This window comes from Ailuropoda melanoleuca, chromosome 1, assembly GCF_002007445.2.
Source record: "Ailuropoda melanoleuca isolate Jingjing chromosome 1, ASM200744v2, whole genome shotgun sequence".
NCBI lineage: Eukaryota > Metazoa > Chordata > Mammalia > Carnivora > Ursidae > Ailuropoda > Ailuropoda melanoleuca.
Genome location: NC_048218.1, coordinates 128283684 through 128299041, shown reverse-complemented (window position 1 = coordinate 128299041; position 15358 = coordinate 128283684). Strand labels below are relative to the sequence as shown.

General features: G+C 38.8%; 1 protein-coding gene across 2 annotated transcripts in view; it reads right to left on the bottom strand.

Annotated features, from left to right (window-relative positions):
• Positions 1–15358, bottom strand: part of RELN (reelin) — a 489518-nt gene that overhangs the window by 30230 nt on the left and 443930 nt on the right. For both annotated transcript variants that reach the window (XM_034666797.1, XM_034666804.1), the window contains exons 47-53: positions 14836–14976; positions 13400–13577; positions 11168–11361; positions 7062–7318; positions 4353–4507; positions 3085–3299; positions 782–959 (exon numbers count right to left, since the gene is read on the bottom strand). In XM_034666797.1, the coding sequence (XP_034522688.1) occupies positions 782–959; positions 3085–3299; positions 4353–4507; positions 7062–7318; positions 11168–11361; positions 13400–13577; positions 14836–14976 (1318 nt within the window). The remainder of the gene's footprint in view (positions 1–781; positions 960–3084; positions 3300–4352; positions 4508–7061; positions 7319–11167; positions 11362–13399; positions 13578–14835; positions 14977–15358) is intronic.

Genomic DNA, 15358 nt, shown 5'->3' with positions numbered 1-15358 from the left:
TTTTTTTTAAGATTTTATTTATTTATTGGAGCGAGAGAGCCAGCGAGAGAGGGAACACAAGCAGGGGGAGTGGGAGAGGAAAAAGCAGACTCCTAGCAGAGAAGCCTGATGTGGGGCTCGATCCCAGAATGCTGGGATCACGCCCTGAGCCAAAGGCAGACGCTTAACGACTGCGCCACCCAGGCACCCCAGAACACTGAATTTTCTGAATGAAAATAAAGGTAATGATAATCTTGTAATGACTTTGGATGGTGACCTAATGGAGACTACGCTTATTGAGGTGAGCACTGAGTAATGTACAGAATTGACCAACCACTGTGTTGCATACCTGAAACTAAAATAACATTGTATGTCAATTATAATTCAGTAAAAAAATTCAGGTACTGTTTAGTCATTTTTGAAAATTTGTTTCTCTGTGATAATAAATGTAGGTTATTTGCTTCATTTAACATCAGCATCTTCCTTCAAACATCTACTGAAAAAGTGAAGACTTAATATTAATATTGATTTCAAATTAGGAGTCTTTAAAAAAAGCAGAGTATTTGTTCTTTCATTGACACAGTCTGGGTTTATTTTATAAACTGATAAATTGTACTAGAGGCCATCCTAATATTCTTGTATCTAAAGAAACCTAAGACATTCTTTAGTTGCCATCTGAAGGATTTATTTACTGGGGTCCCCAAAGAATGCTGTTCTAAAGTATTAGTCTCACACTGACAATGTTTCTTCAGGTATGACCTGCAGTGCGAGTAAATGTTTCCTTCGGGGGCTTCAACATTACCTTCAGAGTGTGAGTCAAGTAGCAGTTGGGCCCAGAGTATCCCGGATCACAGATGCACTGTTCCTTTAAGCAATCTCCATGGCCTCTACAGTTGTCCAAGCATCCAGGGCCCAGGTAGAAATTATCGATTGCCCACTGCATATCTGAGTACTTCTGGTAGAACCTCAATCTTACTGGACTATTGACAACACAAAAGCAAAGGAGTGAGAACCAAAGTTAATTTTATTCAGGTCCATTTTCCTACATGTACATTCAGTGCTCAAGAGGGGAAAAATTTTAAGACACTCTTGCAGGATGAAATGGGTTAATAAAAAAAGCTTTCTGACTATCATTATCTATTTCTAGTAATGGACATTTAAAGCTAGTTTCATTTAAATTTTATGATCTGTAAGCAAACTTGTAAAACAAAATGAAAATGCAGTGGAATTTCTACTTCAAGTAATAGGAACATGTTAAGACACAAATCTGTAACTATTATACATGAAGTTGCTTATGAGCTGGAGTCCAGTGGCTGTGTCGCCATTTAGACCCAGTAACTGCATTTCTGAGATTGTACAGAAGGGGAGTGAATCCTTTGACAGAGAGACTTGTCCGCATGCACACAGCCCTCAGGTGGTCGGGAAACAGCAACTTCTGAACCCCCAAAGATAATCAATATTCTCAGAACAGCTCTGCTAATTAGAAAACAATTGTGAAAGTGTTTTTTAAAGGGCAATTTCCCCGAGATTTTGATTTCATCTTTGCTCTTCTCTGTCTTCTGGGGAAAACACAAGCCTCATAATTAATCCTATATCAAAATCTGCTGCACTGTTTTGGTGTAAAGAGTTCAAAGTGCATGAGGAGACTTTCTGGGGTGATGTAACTGGTCTGTATTTTGTTTTACGTGGTGGTTACATGGATTACACGACTAAGATGTGTGCACCTTAGTGAACGTAAGTTATACCTCATTATAAAAAAAGAGAGAGGATGGGAGGGGGAAAATGAAGCAATGACATCGTGGTGTCTCCCCAGCACCCATTTCACCCCAGGTGAGTTGTGTGAGTAAGATAACTCCCCCAGCCATTGACTGAGTCAGGGATGGGCTTTCTTGAGCTAATTCGTACCACTGGGATGCGAGGAGGTGGTTGCGGTGGCTCTGAAAGAAAAGCAACTCTTTCTCTTCCTTTCTCTTACCTACCTTACATAGGTAAGGATGCATTCTGCTTCAGTTTTCTGGAAGCCATCTATGTTCATGAGGGCTGAGTGTGACACCAATGTGTGAACAGTGCAGCAAGAGTCAGAGAGAATGAAGTAACAATGTCCTTGAAGACATTTTTGAGCTTGTGAATCAACCCATGCTAGAGTCCACTTATCTTTGGATTTTTTCATTATAGATATAATACATTTCATTTTTAATTGAGTCCATTTGAATTGGGTTTTCTGTTACCTGCAGCGGGAAATATCCTGATCTAATTTCCTAGCAAGTTAAGTGATGAAGCCCTTTAGATTTGTTCCAGGAAACAGTGAGTGATCATGTAGTAAATGATATTTATGGCACACTGGAAAAGCCGAGTGCAAGCACCTTATTTAAAGGCTCTATATGTTCTTGTCATATATCATAATTCTGTTTCATAAGACGGTTTTGCATTTAGCCAGGCTCTATGATTCGTATGGTGGAGGTATGCCTGCCATTTTCTCCAGTGTATCTTTTTTCCCCTAATTTTACAGTTAAAGGGAAATCTTTTGGAATTGCTTTAAATTAACTTATCCACAGACTTCTCAGGGAACAGTTTAATCATCTCGGCTCACCACTGCTCCAGGCTAATGACTTTTCACTGCAGGTGCAAAATGTAATGATTTGGTAAGAGAAAAATGAAATCTACAAACCACACTTGCACAGATAGCATGAAGAATTAGAATTTGTACAAATAGCATGACCAGTTAGGATTTGCTCCTGGCTCCATCTATGGAGTGACAAGGCAGTAATACGGAAAGCATGTGATGCATGGTGGACCACAGTCTGCAAGATCCGTGGGGAAGCAAACACCTTTTCATGTGGCTCTTAAGAATATCACTATTGCTATGTCCCCATGTTTAGAGATTAAAGCCTGGGAAATGGAAGGGCTTGCCAAGGCCCAAGTCTGAGGATTAGAACTTGAGGTCTCTTCAAGGTAGCTCATCATGGAGGTCACCAATTGGAGAACCTTTAGAGTTAGGGTAAAAGAGCATTTTACCCACAATTACACAAAATTTCAGGCTCAACAGGTGTCCCTAATGAACTTCCAGATGCTTGGAACCAGGCTTTATTTTAACTTTTTACTTACTTCCCCACTAAGCTTTCAGGGAGTGGGTAGGTGATCCTTTTCCAGCCTTTGGTTGGAAAGAACACAGATGGCTGAGAAACACTTCCAGAGCATTTGGGGTCTGCAGGTAAGCACTGAGGGACCAGATAATTCCAGCTCACACCAAAGTCGGTAGAATACTGCACATGAACTTGATTCTGGGCAACTTTTTCAGATACTTTACATCCAACAGAGATCTAATACACAGAAAAGAAATACTGTTAAAGCATTAAAACCATATTACATGTTTCTGCTCTAAGGACTTGGCAACAAGAAAGTTACTGGTCCCTAGGCAGACGCTGGCCCACATCTATCCTGTATTTTCAGGTTCATTATCTGTGCTGCTGATGGACGGGGGAGTTGAGGTGGTTGCCCAAGGTGACAAATTATAGAAAGTGCCAAATATATTGTGCAGGGACTTTGGAGAGAAGCTGAAAGCTGTGCTTCTGCCATGGCTGGCCGATTGCCTTGGAAGGCCTGGGCCCACTCTTACAAATTGTTGTTTGTTGTGCTAATGGTCTGGCATTTCTATTTGGCAGAATGCTCGACCAAGAAGGATTGCTAACAGCTTTTCCAAGTTTACTATTTTGTTGTACAATTTATGACTCTCCATAAATCACTTTCAACTACAAGTAAGATGCAATGAAGTGATAACAGAAGGTACCTTTAATAAGGCACAATACCCTTGGTTGACACAGATAGGCATACTGCGACATTTGTTGTTAATACAGTGGGAGTGAGGTAGACCATAATTTAGTTGACATAAAATCTTGGCTAAAACTGATGTTGGCACTAAAGCTAATCATGCCTTTGTTTTCTAGAATTTTCTTTCTCTAGAAACATTAAAGTGCTCTCGTAAAAAAAAAAAAAAAAGTAGTTATAACCATAAGAGCTTTAAGCTTCTCTTAAAGGAAGAAATTGGCTAAGTCATATAATGATTTAGACTCTGGGAATTGAAAACAGTATCCCACATTTTTATTGTCATTATTTTGCTCTATCAGTATTTAATCCTGAGCAGAAACACATTTATGAAAGTTTTAACTTGGCATAGTTCAGAAGTAAAATCATCTTAATCACTTTTAATCATGAAGTTATATATAGTTGAGATGAACATTACCAAAACATTACATTTTATTTTTCAAAGTATAGATTAAGTCAATGAAATGTTGTATGATCTTTGTCTCTATATATTCTTTTTTCATTTTTATATTGCTAGTGGATGGTTATTTATGTAACCATAACATTTTCACCTTGAACTGCATGATCCAGCCTTCCGTGGGGGTCAGGTCATGGGTCACTGCGTATACTTCTCTTCCATCATGGCTGCCGCAAATCATGACACCATCAGGGGAGTCACAGAATCTTTCTACCGTGCAGTCGTCGTGGAATAGCCAATGCTCATTCACTTAAATGAACAAAAAAATTTATGACAAAGTTATGGCAAAATTACTTGAAACAAACTTTCACTTTAAGCAAGATCTCGTATTATTTTCAGTAGAAATCTCTCTTACATTATATACAATTCACACGCGAAACACTAACGTAAGCATATCATTTTAGGAACATGGATACTAGGAGGTTGAGATACACCTACTATCCAACATTGTAAGTCTACATTTAGAAAAAAAGTATATTGTATGTGTTATAAATGAAAAGTAGAGGGACATGTATATCAATTCTTTTTTTTAAAGTTATTTATTTATTTTTTTAGTAATCTCTACACCCAATGTGGGGCTTGAACTTATGACCCCAAAATCAAGAGTCACATGCTCTTCCGACTAAGCCAGCCAGGTGCCCCTATACCAATTCTTTTCTGATAGATATTTAACTTTTAGGCAGGATTTAAAGAAGGACAAAGAGTTTTTAGTAATACGATAGCAAAGTGAGTTAGCTATTTCTACTCAAATTCTGCTAGTGACATCTGGGTAATTAAACAAATTATAATAGTCAAACTTGTAGAACCAGAGAGTAGAATAGCAGTTACTAGGGGCTAGGGAGAAATAGACAAGTGTCAGTCAAAGGGTATGAAGTTTCAGGAATACAGGGCAATAAGTTCCGGAGATCTACAGTGTGACAGAGGGCCTATAGTTACCAATATTGTATTGTATACTTAAAAATTTGCTAAGAAGCTTATAAAAAACGGGGGGAGGCTGTGTGAGAAAACTTTAGGAGGTGATGGATCAATTTATGACCTTGATTGTGGTGATGGTTTCATGGGTGTATACTTATCTCCAAACTCATCAAGTTGTATACATTAAAATCAACAGCTTTTTGTATGTCAATTATACCTCAACAAAAACAAGCTTGAGTAAGAGTCTAAGGAAAACGTAGGCAGCAAGACTATGACCTGATTAGTGAAAGTACGTCCTATTGTCTCTCCTTCTGTTTCTCAATCACACACACACGTTGCCCACAATGTCCTTTCTTTTTTGAAACAGGTGTTTTAACATGATTTTATCCCAGAAAGTTTAGGAATGGAACATAGCCATAAGTTGCATCTAATTCACAATATACTCTCATTTTATAGGTCTCTTTCTCTGAAAGTTTCCTGGTCAGCTCTAGCATTTATGATGGAGATGAATGGGTACAATCAGAGGCTTGGGGCCTCTGTGCGAGTCACAGAGTTGGATGGGCCTCAGAGGAGTTAGAAGAGGGACCAAACAATGTAACTGAAACTCAGCCTTCACCTGTGTTGTGTCCTTTGGAGTTCGTCTGAGCGTTAATCTATGTCACAGAACAAGCAGTTTACACCTGGGTTCAAATGGCTAACACAATGCCGTTGCCATTACCTGTTAATTTTCATTCCAAATCCCATCCCGATTCATGGGATTTGGGGCTACATTTAATCCTGCATCTACTACTCAAGAGTCAAAGTGCATAGACGCTTGAATTCCATTAAGAATATCCCACACCAGTTTATTCGGGGAACATGTTTTATTTTATGCTAGAATCCTGGTGAAAGCAGGTGTACATTAATCAACTACCTCATCATCTCTTCTGAAATTTCAGAAACTACTTCTGTAAGTAGATATTACAGTGTCCAGAAAACCAGTGTTACCATTCTTCAATTGTACATCACCAACCAAGCCTAAAGTAAAAACCGCATTTTTGGTACTTGAAAACATAATCTCTATTTGCTTTTATTTACACAAAAGCAGTGCGTCAATTATTCTCTGACCAGAAACTCACACAGGGAAAAAAATAAATGAATAATTTAGTCAAGGTCTGAATCAGGTCTGTGTAAGTCAATCTCCTTAATAACCTTCTTCAGAGAACGATTTTCAGATAACTCTTTCAGACAACACTTGCAGTGTTGGTAGGAGCTGTATAATTAAACATCACTACTTTGCTTAAGGATACCATGTTTTCTGTAGTATAAGCAAGGATGTGGCACGATAAAGCCACAACCTTGAAAGAAGACACCATTTCAAAAAAGGTGACCAGAAGAGTTTCAATGAAATGAAACAAAAACAAGACATTAAAAATGAGCATAGCATGGAGACATCTTTTCTAGTTCACCAGCATCACTGTGGTGAATGAAGAGTAACCAGCAGGGTCTTTAGACACTCTAGAAAACATGAAATGTCATCCCAAAGGCGTCTGACATGTAGCAAAACAAGACACTTGTCTTTGGATCTTAGAAGAAATGGCTAGGATATGTTGGCTTTCTACCCAAAGGAGAAAATATAGGAAACAAAGAAATGAAGAGTTTCCAAGAAAAAAAAAGGTATTATTATAGAATGCTATTTATTAAAACATTCTTGCTGCTTGAATGAAAGAAAAGATTTAGTTACAACATAAGCCAGGAAGTTTGAGAGAAATAAGAGGGTGAAAGCCTTTTCACAGTTTTTATACTATTTAAGAATCTGTAAGAGGCTCCACATTCTACTTTTTTGAAAGGACCCCAGTCTACACTACATTTCTGCTGGATCTTTATTTATCATTAGGGAAAAATGTACCTTCAGTTTTATCCTCCATAAACATGTCGAAGGCAATTCTCCCGACAGGACCGGCGTCTGCAGGGGAGCGCTCGTGCTGGGGCACAGGGGCGCTGCTGAAAGTGTCCAGCATGACAGTCCTCTGGTCAGCAGAGCCTGAGATAAGGACATTGTCGATGGCCCAATCATTCTGATCCAGGCCGTCGTGTCTTGGCTGCCACCAGCGGAAGCGAGTAGCAATCTCTTTAGCATCAGGAGGGAGAAGGATATTTACAAATCTGTGAGAAAATGATGGGGGTGAGGGAGGGAAATTGTGTCAAACATCTCATGTGAGTAAAAGATTTACAACAAGAGATAAGATGTTATAATCATGTGGTGGGTGGGGGGAAGATATGAGATAAAATTTAAAATTTTTAAAATTTAGTTTAAAAATTAATTAAAATTTTATTTTAATTTTTAAAATTTAAAAATTTTAGTTTTTAAAAACCATGATAAACCAGTTTGAGTTTATGAGGGTTCAGGAATCCCTAAATTGGGGAAAAGGAATGTGAACAAATTCGAGAATTCTGGAACTACCTACTTATTCTAACTGTCCCTGGTAGGCCTTAAAGGAATTTTACCATTTTCTGCTTGCCGAGGGGCCTCTCTGGATCTGTGGGCCTAGGGATATGCACTTTGGTAGACATAAGCCAAGACTAACTTTTTTTTCTGTCTCCTACAGGTTGGTTTCCTCTCTTCCTTCCCCTGGCACCTGGATTTCATTTTACTTTCATGAGTATCAGCAATTTGCTTGGATTTTAGACACTGGGATTGTCGCAGGACATTTGGGCTCCCTGCCTGATAGCAGGTTTTTTTGTAATTACTTTACCAGTTGCCTGTAGTTTGACATTGGCTTTGTCTTTATGTTTCATTGAAAACATCGTATTAAGAAATGCTAAATAAGAACCATGTGCTAAGAAGCCCAGTATGCTGTCCCCAACCCAGTCACTAAGAACAGACATGAACAAATCTGACTCCATGCTCCAGTATGAATCATAACCAGCTAGACATGAGGTCTCAAATACCCCTTAATTGCAATTATGCATTTAAAGCCCAAGAATGTATCAAACCCTTTTGAACTTGTATTCACAACAGATGAAGTTGGCTGGGGAAAATAATTTCCTGCGGTTTAATCTCCTTTGCATAAATTCCCAACTTTTTATCCATGCTAATTTACCTTCCTTTACTTTTAAATGCTGCCTCTTAGTGTTAGTGTGCCAAGACAGGGCCAGTAAGCTCAAATTCATCCTGTGAAAAACCCTTCAGTTGTGGACTTTGATGGTGGCCCCTTTAGTTTTTGTCTTTCACACTGAAAAGGGTTCATTATTTTAGTTTTATTTACATAGTATCTCCTGGTTGGTTTTATTTTTCCTTCCTTTTTTCTCTTTTATGTCTTTCTTGAGGTATAGAGACCAGAATAGTAGGCCATATTCCAGATGGGAACCAATCAAGATACACTTAAATTGAGGATGTTTTGGTTGGATTTTCAGTACTTGAATTTTAAATATTTTTAGGACTATGTCCTTATTTTGTGAACCCTAAGACCAAGATGCATTTTGTGTACCAAAGGGTATACAAGGAAAGTGTACACTGTGAATCCTAGATCCTTGCCTGTATAGTTACTGGCACTCTGGAGACCATCAATGCTTAGGCAAATAATCTTTTCCAAAGTTTATTTCCCCATGCATTTCAATTTTGAAGCTCATCTGCACCTCTTCTTGTCCCCTTTTTGTATGCTCACCTTGTAAGATCTTTCTATAACTTATCTGCATTGATTTGGCATGTTTAACATTTTATTTTATTTTATTTATTTATTTATTTATTTATTTATTAATTAAAAGATTTTATTTATTTATTTGACAGAGAGAGACAGCCAGCGAGAGAGGGAACACAAGCAGGGGGAGTGGGAGAGGAAGAAGCAGGCTCCTAGCAGAGAAGCCTGATGTGGGGCTTGATCCCAGAACGCTGGGATCATCCCTGAGCCGAAGGCAGATGCTTAACGACTGTGCCACCCAGGCGCCCCGGCATGTTTAACATTTTAAAGTGCATCAAATAATATCAGAAATCTATCTGCTCCTGGAGGGACATACAATCAGACTCTTTACCCAGAGCAATGACCTTTATCTTTTTTTTCTTTCCTATTTCTCTCTTTTTTTTTTTTTAAGATTTTATTTATTCATTTGACAGAGATATAGACAGCCAGCGAGAGAGGGAACACAAGCAGGGGGGGTGGGAGAGGAAGAAGTAGGTTTCTGGCGGAGGAGCCTGATGCGGGGCTTGATCCCAAAACGCCGGGATCATGTCCTGAGCCGAAGGCAGATGCTTAACGACTGAGCCACCCAGGCTCCCCTTCTTTCCTATTTCTAAATTAGTTTCCTTTCTCTGATAAATCCTTGACTACATTTTACAAACCTTTGGAGTGAAAATTTATCTAACTAAGGCTGTTGAAAGTTTAAATAAATTATGACCACTGTTCCTACTTTGGTCAATTTTTTTCTCCCCAAGAGAACTAAAATAGATCAGACAGTTATGTTTATATCCTATTAACTTCCTTCTCTCTGTATATTATGCTAAATGTTCTGGAACTCATAGCTGAGAGTCTTTATAACTTTCTTCATAAAGACTAAGGAAAGGTTTACTTGGCTTATCTATTATTGTCTACTAATATATGAGCATGTTTTTTGCGCTATTACTCTGCGTTCCTCTTAGCTTCTCTGGATTCTTTTATTGGTGTCCAACTTTAATGCAAGTGCAGGATTTAAAACGTTTGCTTGTGGCTGGCATTTTCTCAACTGCCATTTTCCCCTTCTTCCTTCATAATAGAAGCCCATCTTTTTAGTGAGGTGAACAGTCACCCAGAGTAAAGATGGTATGTCCAGACTCCCTTGGATCTGGGTGTGTTTCTGTAACTAAGTTCTGATTACTGAAATGTGAATGGAAATAGGGGCAACTGTTAGGAAGTGTCCTTAAAGAGAGACAGCACGCCCCTCTTGCCCATCCTCCCTCCTGCCCGCGGAAATGTGGAGGAGCCAGAGTCACCCTTTTGGGCCACGAGGTAGAGGTCATGTATTGAATGTGGCAAAAGTATCAGGTAGAAGGAAGCCGGGTCTCTGGTGCTTGTGCAGCCGCTGTAGCAGCCCTGGGATACTTTCTTCTGGATCTAATTTATACAAGAGAGAAAAAAACCCTTTTGTTTAAGTTACTTGGGGTTTTCTGTCATTCACAACTGAACCTCTTCTTAACAGATACATTAAATTTAAATGACCATCTATAAGATTCTTTAATTGTTTTTATTTTACCTAATTTTTATCCTAATTTTTAGCACCAAGGGACTATCTATGCTTTGTCTTCCTTTTGGGGTGCTTTTAATTATTCTATGTTTTTTGATTGGGCCGTGTTCATTCCTCCTTTCCCTTCACCTCTCTTCCCCTCTGCTCTGCTCTTGCCTCTCCTCCAACCTTATTTCTCTGTTACTCTCTTCTCCTCCTTCCACTTTAATAAATATGCTCTCTTGTTTTTTAAGATCTTTTTAACTTTTCTCATTGGTCATATTGATTGCTTTTTGCCCTTTGACAATATGTATATTTAAAGGACTCATACATTGTGTCTGTTAAACCCATTGTGAGGGGTTTCAAATAAGTAATTAAAAAACAGGCTCTAGGATTCTAAAGGATATTTACATTTTATTGTGTGTATTTCCAAGTCCTCAATTCTCTAAAATGGAATGAACACTATATAAATAAATAAACAAATAAATAAATAAATCATCTTCCGGTTTCTATTTTCCCAAAATGTCGCTGAAATTAATTGCCATATATTCGTTAATTCACATGGGTTTTTGCGCAGGGTCTATTCATGACTGGCTGTGTGATAGCATATTTTACTTTATTATGGAATTAAAAAACTAGCTGTTCTTACAATAAGACCCCCAACCAGCTGCTTATCCAGCTCAGAAACCTTATCTTTATGGATCTCTACCAATGGGTATGGTTCGAGGTTCCCTGCAGTCCCCGTGATTGAAGCTGGCAGACCTCATCGGCCATCTTGGCTCAATGTACTCATTATTAAAGATAAAGTAGAATACAAACCCAGGTTTACTGTATTGATCATAGAAAATTTCCATTAGCAGGTTCCAGGTAATGCCTCCGTTGACAGAATATTCCAGGAGAACACCTTGGTTACGGTTGTTCGGTGTAATCAGGCATCCGTACATGAAGTAAAATTGGATAAATTCGGCATTGGTGAGGTTCAGATCCACGGTCACTAGCAGTCGACTGCAACCCTAAGGGAGAAAAGCAGAATCCAACAAAACAGTGATAAAGAATCATAATTGCAGGTTAAAGGTTTTCTCTGGCTTCCATCCTCTTTATATTTCTTTTGTAGTACAAGTTCCATGGTATTGTAATTCTGGTGTTTGGATCATCTCTCGCATTAGCCTAGCTCCCAGCATGGCCTCTAGCACAAAGCAGGTACTCAGCAAATATTTGCTAAACTTTGAGATTTCATTATTAGAAATTACTTACAAAGGACGATGTATTCTAAGGAGATTCTCTTTTGTTTTCTTTCTTTTTTTAAAGATTTTACCTATTTATTCGACAGAGATAGAGACAGCCAGTGAGAGAGGGAACACAAGCAGGGGGAGTGGGAGAGGAAGAAGCAGGCTCATAGCGGAGGAGCCCGATGTGGGGCTCGATCCCATAACGCCGGGATCACGCCCTGAGCCGAAGGCAGATGCTTAACCGCTATGCCACCCAGGCGCCCCCTCTTTTGTTTTCTTATAAGCAATAGGAGAGCTGAAATTAACTGTTCTGTTTTATTAAACTATTTCTGGTTATTCATAGGCATTTTTAGATTTTTTAAAAGGTAATAGCTATTAATAAAAGAGCATGTTGAGATAACTATTTTAATATGAAATTTAAATATGACTACATCTAAGAATTTCATACAATTTAATTATTAATTAGAGATAATAGTTGTGATGATTTTTATTTAAACTTTTATAGCTGATTTTAGTGTCATCTATACTAATTTATTAGTGTAGATAGACAGATATTTCTTAGTTGAACATAGCCGGAAAACTAGGCCTTTTCAGTTCTATCTACGCTAGGAAGAGTATTGTGAACACTGCATTCTTAGCATTGAGGATTATAGAAATCCTGTTATTACTGTCGGCTAAAACACTGAATAGAAATAATACACTTTATTGGCACAAACGCAAATTCTAAGATAGGGAATGGTAGGGAAATATAGACCTGACAATGAAGTTGTAATTTTTTAAAAATTAAATTGCTGAAGAAGGGTATTTAGTTACGGTATTGAAGAAATTCTATTTTTTTTTAAAAGATTTTATTTTACTTATGTGACAGAGAGACAGCCAGCGAGAGAGGGTACACAGCAGGGGAGTGGGAGAGGAAGAAGCAGGCTCCCAGCGGAGGAGCCCGATGTGGGACTGATCCCATAACGCCGGGATCACGCACTGAGCCGAAGGCAGACGTTTAATGACTGCGCTACCCAGGCGCCCCCTGAAGAAATTCTATTTCTAAACACGTCGTCTTTGGCAGTAATCAGAATGACCATAAAATTTATCAAAAAAATTTTCTGTAAAGATTTTATATATTTATGAGAGAGAGAGAGAGAAAGAGAGAGCACAGAGAGAGAGGGAGAAGTAGACTCCCCACTGAGCAGAGAGCCTGGTGCTGGGCTGGATCTCAGGACCCTGAGATCATGACCTAAGCTGAAGGCAGACGCTTATCTGACTGAGCCGCCCTGGTGCCCCATCAAAGAAATTTTCTAACATTGCTGCTGTCATTCACAAAATAATTTGCTATAAATAAAAATATCTAGTCATTACTGACAATTATTCTTTCTTTGATAATTTAGAGAGAGAATTAAGTGTTGTTAATAAATTCAGGAAACACTGAAGCTCATTTTCCTGATTTTTGGCTCCTTAAATCCCAAATTTGTTGCGAGCTCAAGAGTTTTCAATTAGAGCATCATCCAGATGGAAGACGCTAGCACGTTGGGCAAGCACTCTCCTAGGTGAAAATTCATTTAAGTCCTTTTTAAATGTGTACTTACATATGCCTTGTGCTGATATTACCTTGCATAATTAAGTGGTCTCAACTGATTTGTGATGGGAAAATGTTGGAAATAATTCGTATTTTCTGATTTGTATGAAGTTGCAAGTTCACGTCAGTGTTGTGCATTTAGAGTGTCTAATTCTGCATCTTGATTTGTCAATTAAACTTTAAAAGAGACTCAACTCTTTTGGGGGAAACTCAGAAGATGCAGAAATGAATAACCAGTAGCCAAATACTCACCCCGCTGAAATGGAGAGCCATTCCCGAAGCCACAGCACCACACACAGTACTTAGTTTCCCTCCGTTCACAGTCAACCAGTTCTGGTTGGATGGAGCTCTATTGAAGTTGTCTTTGAGTTGGGTTGGAAGGGAGATCTCGGGCTCATCGCAGTATAGGCCACCCCACTGCTCGTCACAGCTGGGTATGGAGAAAAGAAAGGAAAAAGTCAACATTAAACAAAACCTCCACAATCATGTTCTCAAATTAGTGAAGACAGCTGCTATTCCTAGTCCAGGATGATGAAAGTTTACTTATCTTCACAGAGCTTTCCAGAATTCATCTGCTTTTCTTAACAGTGCTTTAGGTTAGAAATAATCTGTGAATTAACTGCCTCTAGGCATTCCTAAGATAGTGACTTGGCCTTACAGGGAAAGAAGCAACTTCAAAGAATTTACTAGAGCCCTGTCTCTACATGACACAGCTCTAGAAAGCTGATAAGAAATTGTGGCTACCAAACTGAATTGGTAGGTCCTAATAACTTAGGAAATTGGTCTTTTCAAAGAGGTTTTGGGTCAATTAGGAATCCAAGATGCCATGTTCCAAAGGGCAGTGGGTTCTTCGGGTAGCATTTGGCATCTCTGACTGAAGGACAGATCTCCCTGTTCGATGTGGGAGGAAATGTGAATGTAGGACTGGCGGCTCTGGGGTCTCAGAGGTCATTCTGGATATGGGCTAGAATCACTAACCAGAGAAAAGACCTCCCAGGTGTTCGGAGATTAGCAGAGAAGGGGGTATGAATTCCCTATCAACATCTTCATTCATACTATCCTATCAAACTGCAAAATCTTTGAAAATAATGTACAAAGGCCTGTAGAACACAAGAAAAACACACACACACACACACACACACACACACGCACACACACACGGACACTTTATTTAGATCCTTCCAAAGATGCAAGGCTCTCTAAGTAAAATACTAGGCCTTTCTGTTGATGGTAAGTTGAATAGGCATTTAAAAACTTTCTTATGCAAACCACACGGGAATACCAACTCAACCACAAGTAACACATTATCTATTACATATATTCAGGCCTAAGTGAGAAAAATACTTATGACATATTACTTTTGGTCAGAATATACTAAATTCCTGAACTTCTTCTAATGTCCTTTTCTGGGCTCAGGTGTATCTCATGAGCACAGAAGGAAATTAAATACAGTTGATGATAATTCACCTTTCTCTTGACAAGATAGCTGTTGTTCAGTTTCTAACCTCTAAGCAAGAAGGAAGATACAATATCCATAAACTCCACAGTTAGCTCAATATCAGATTCCAAGAGAAACGTACAACCGACGGCAGCTTTGGAGTGATTACAAATCCAGTTTTGGAAAAATCTCCTGGCTAGAATGTGAGTCAGGATCTTCCTTTGTAAGGAAGAAGAAACAATGTACTTACATACAGCTTCCTTGGATGCACCTTCCGTGGCCACCACACATATCTATACAGCCGTCCCCGATGTAGACATTATCTATGGCCCATGTCTGCTGCTTGTCGAAAGGAGCTGGTTGATGCCAACGGAAACGAGTGGCTTGGGACCTTTGAAGAACAAGAGAATTATAATGAAGGATGCGGTGGAAAATAAAATGTGTTCTGGTATATCTGAACAAGCACTGGAAGGCTGTAACAAAAATGTGGGTACAATTGAGGAAGACACAAAAAGATGGAAAAATATTCCATGCTCATGGATCGGAAGAATTAACATAGTTAAAATGTCCATGCTACCCAGAGCAATCTACACTTTCAATGCTATCCCGATCAAAATACCGAGGACATTTTTCAAACAGCTGGAACAAATAGTCCTTAAATTTGTATGGAACCAGATAAGGCCTCGAATCGCCAAGGAACTGTTAAAAAGGAAAAACAAAGCTGGGGGCATCACAATGCCGGATTTCAAGCTGTACTACAAAGCTGTGATCAC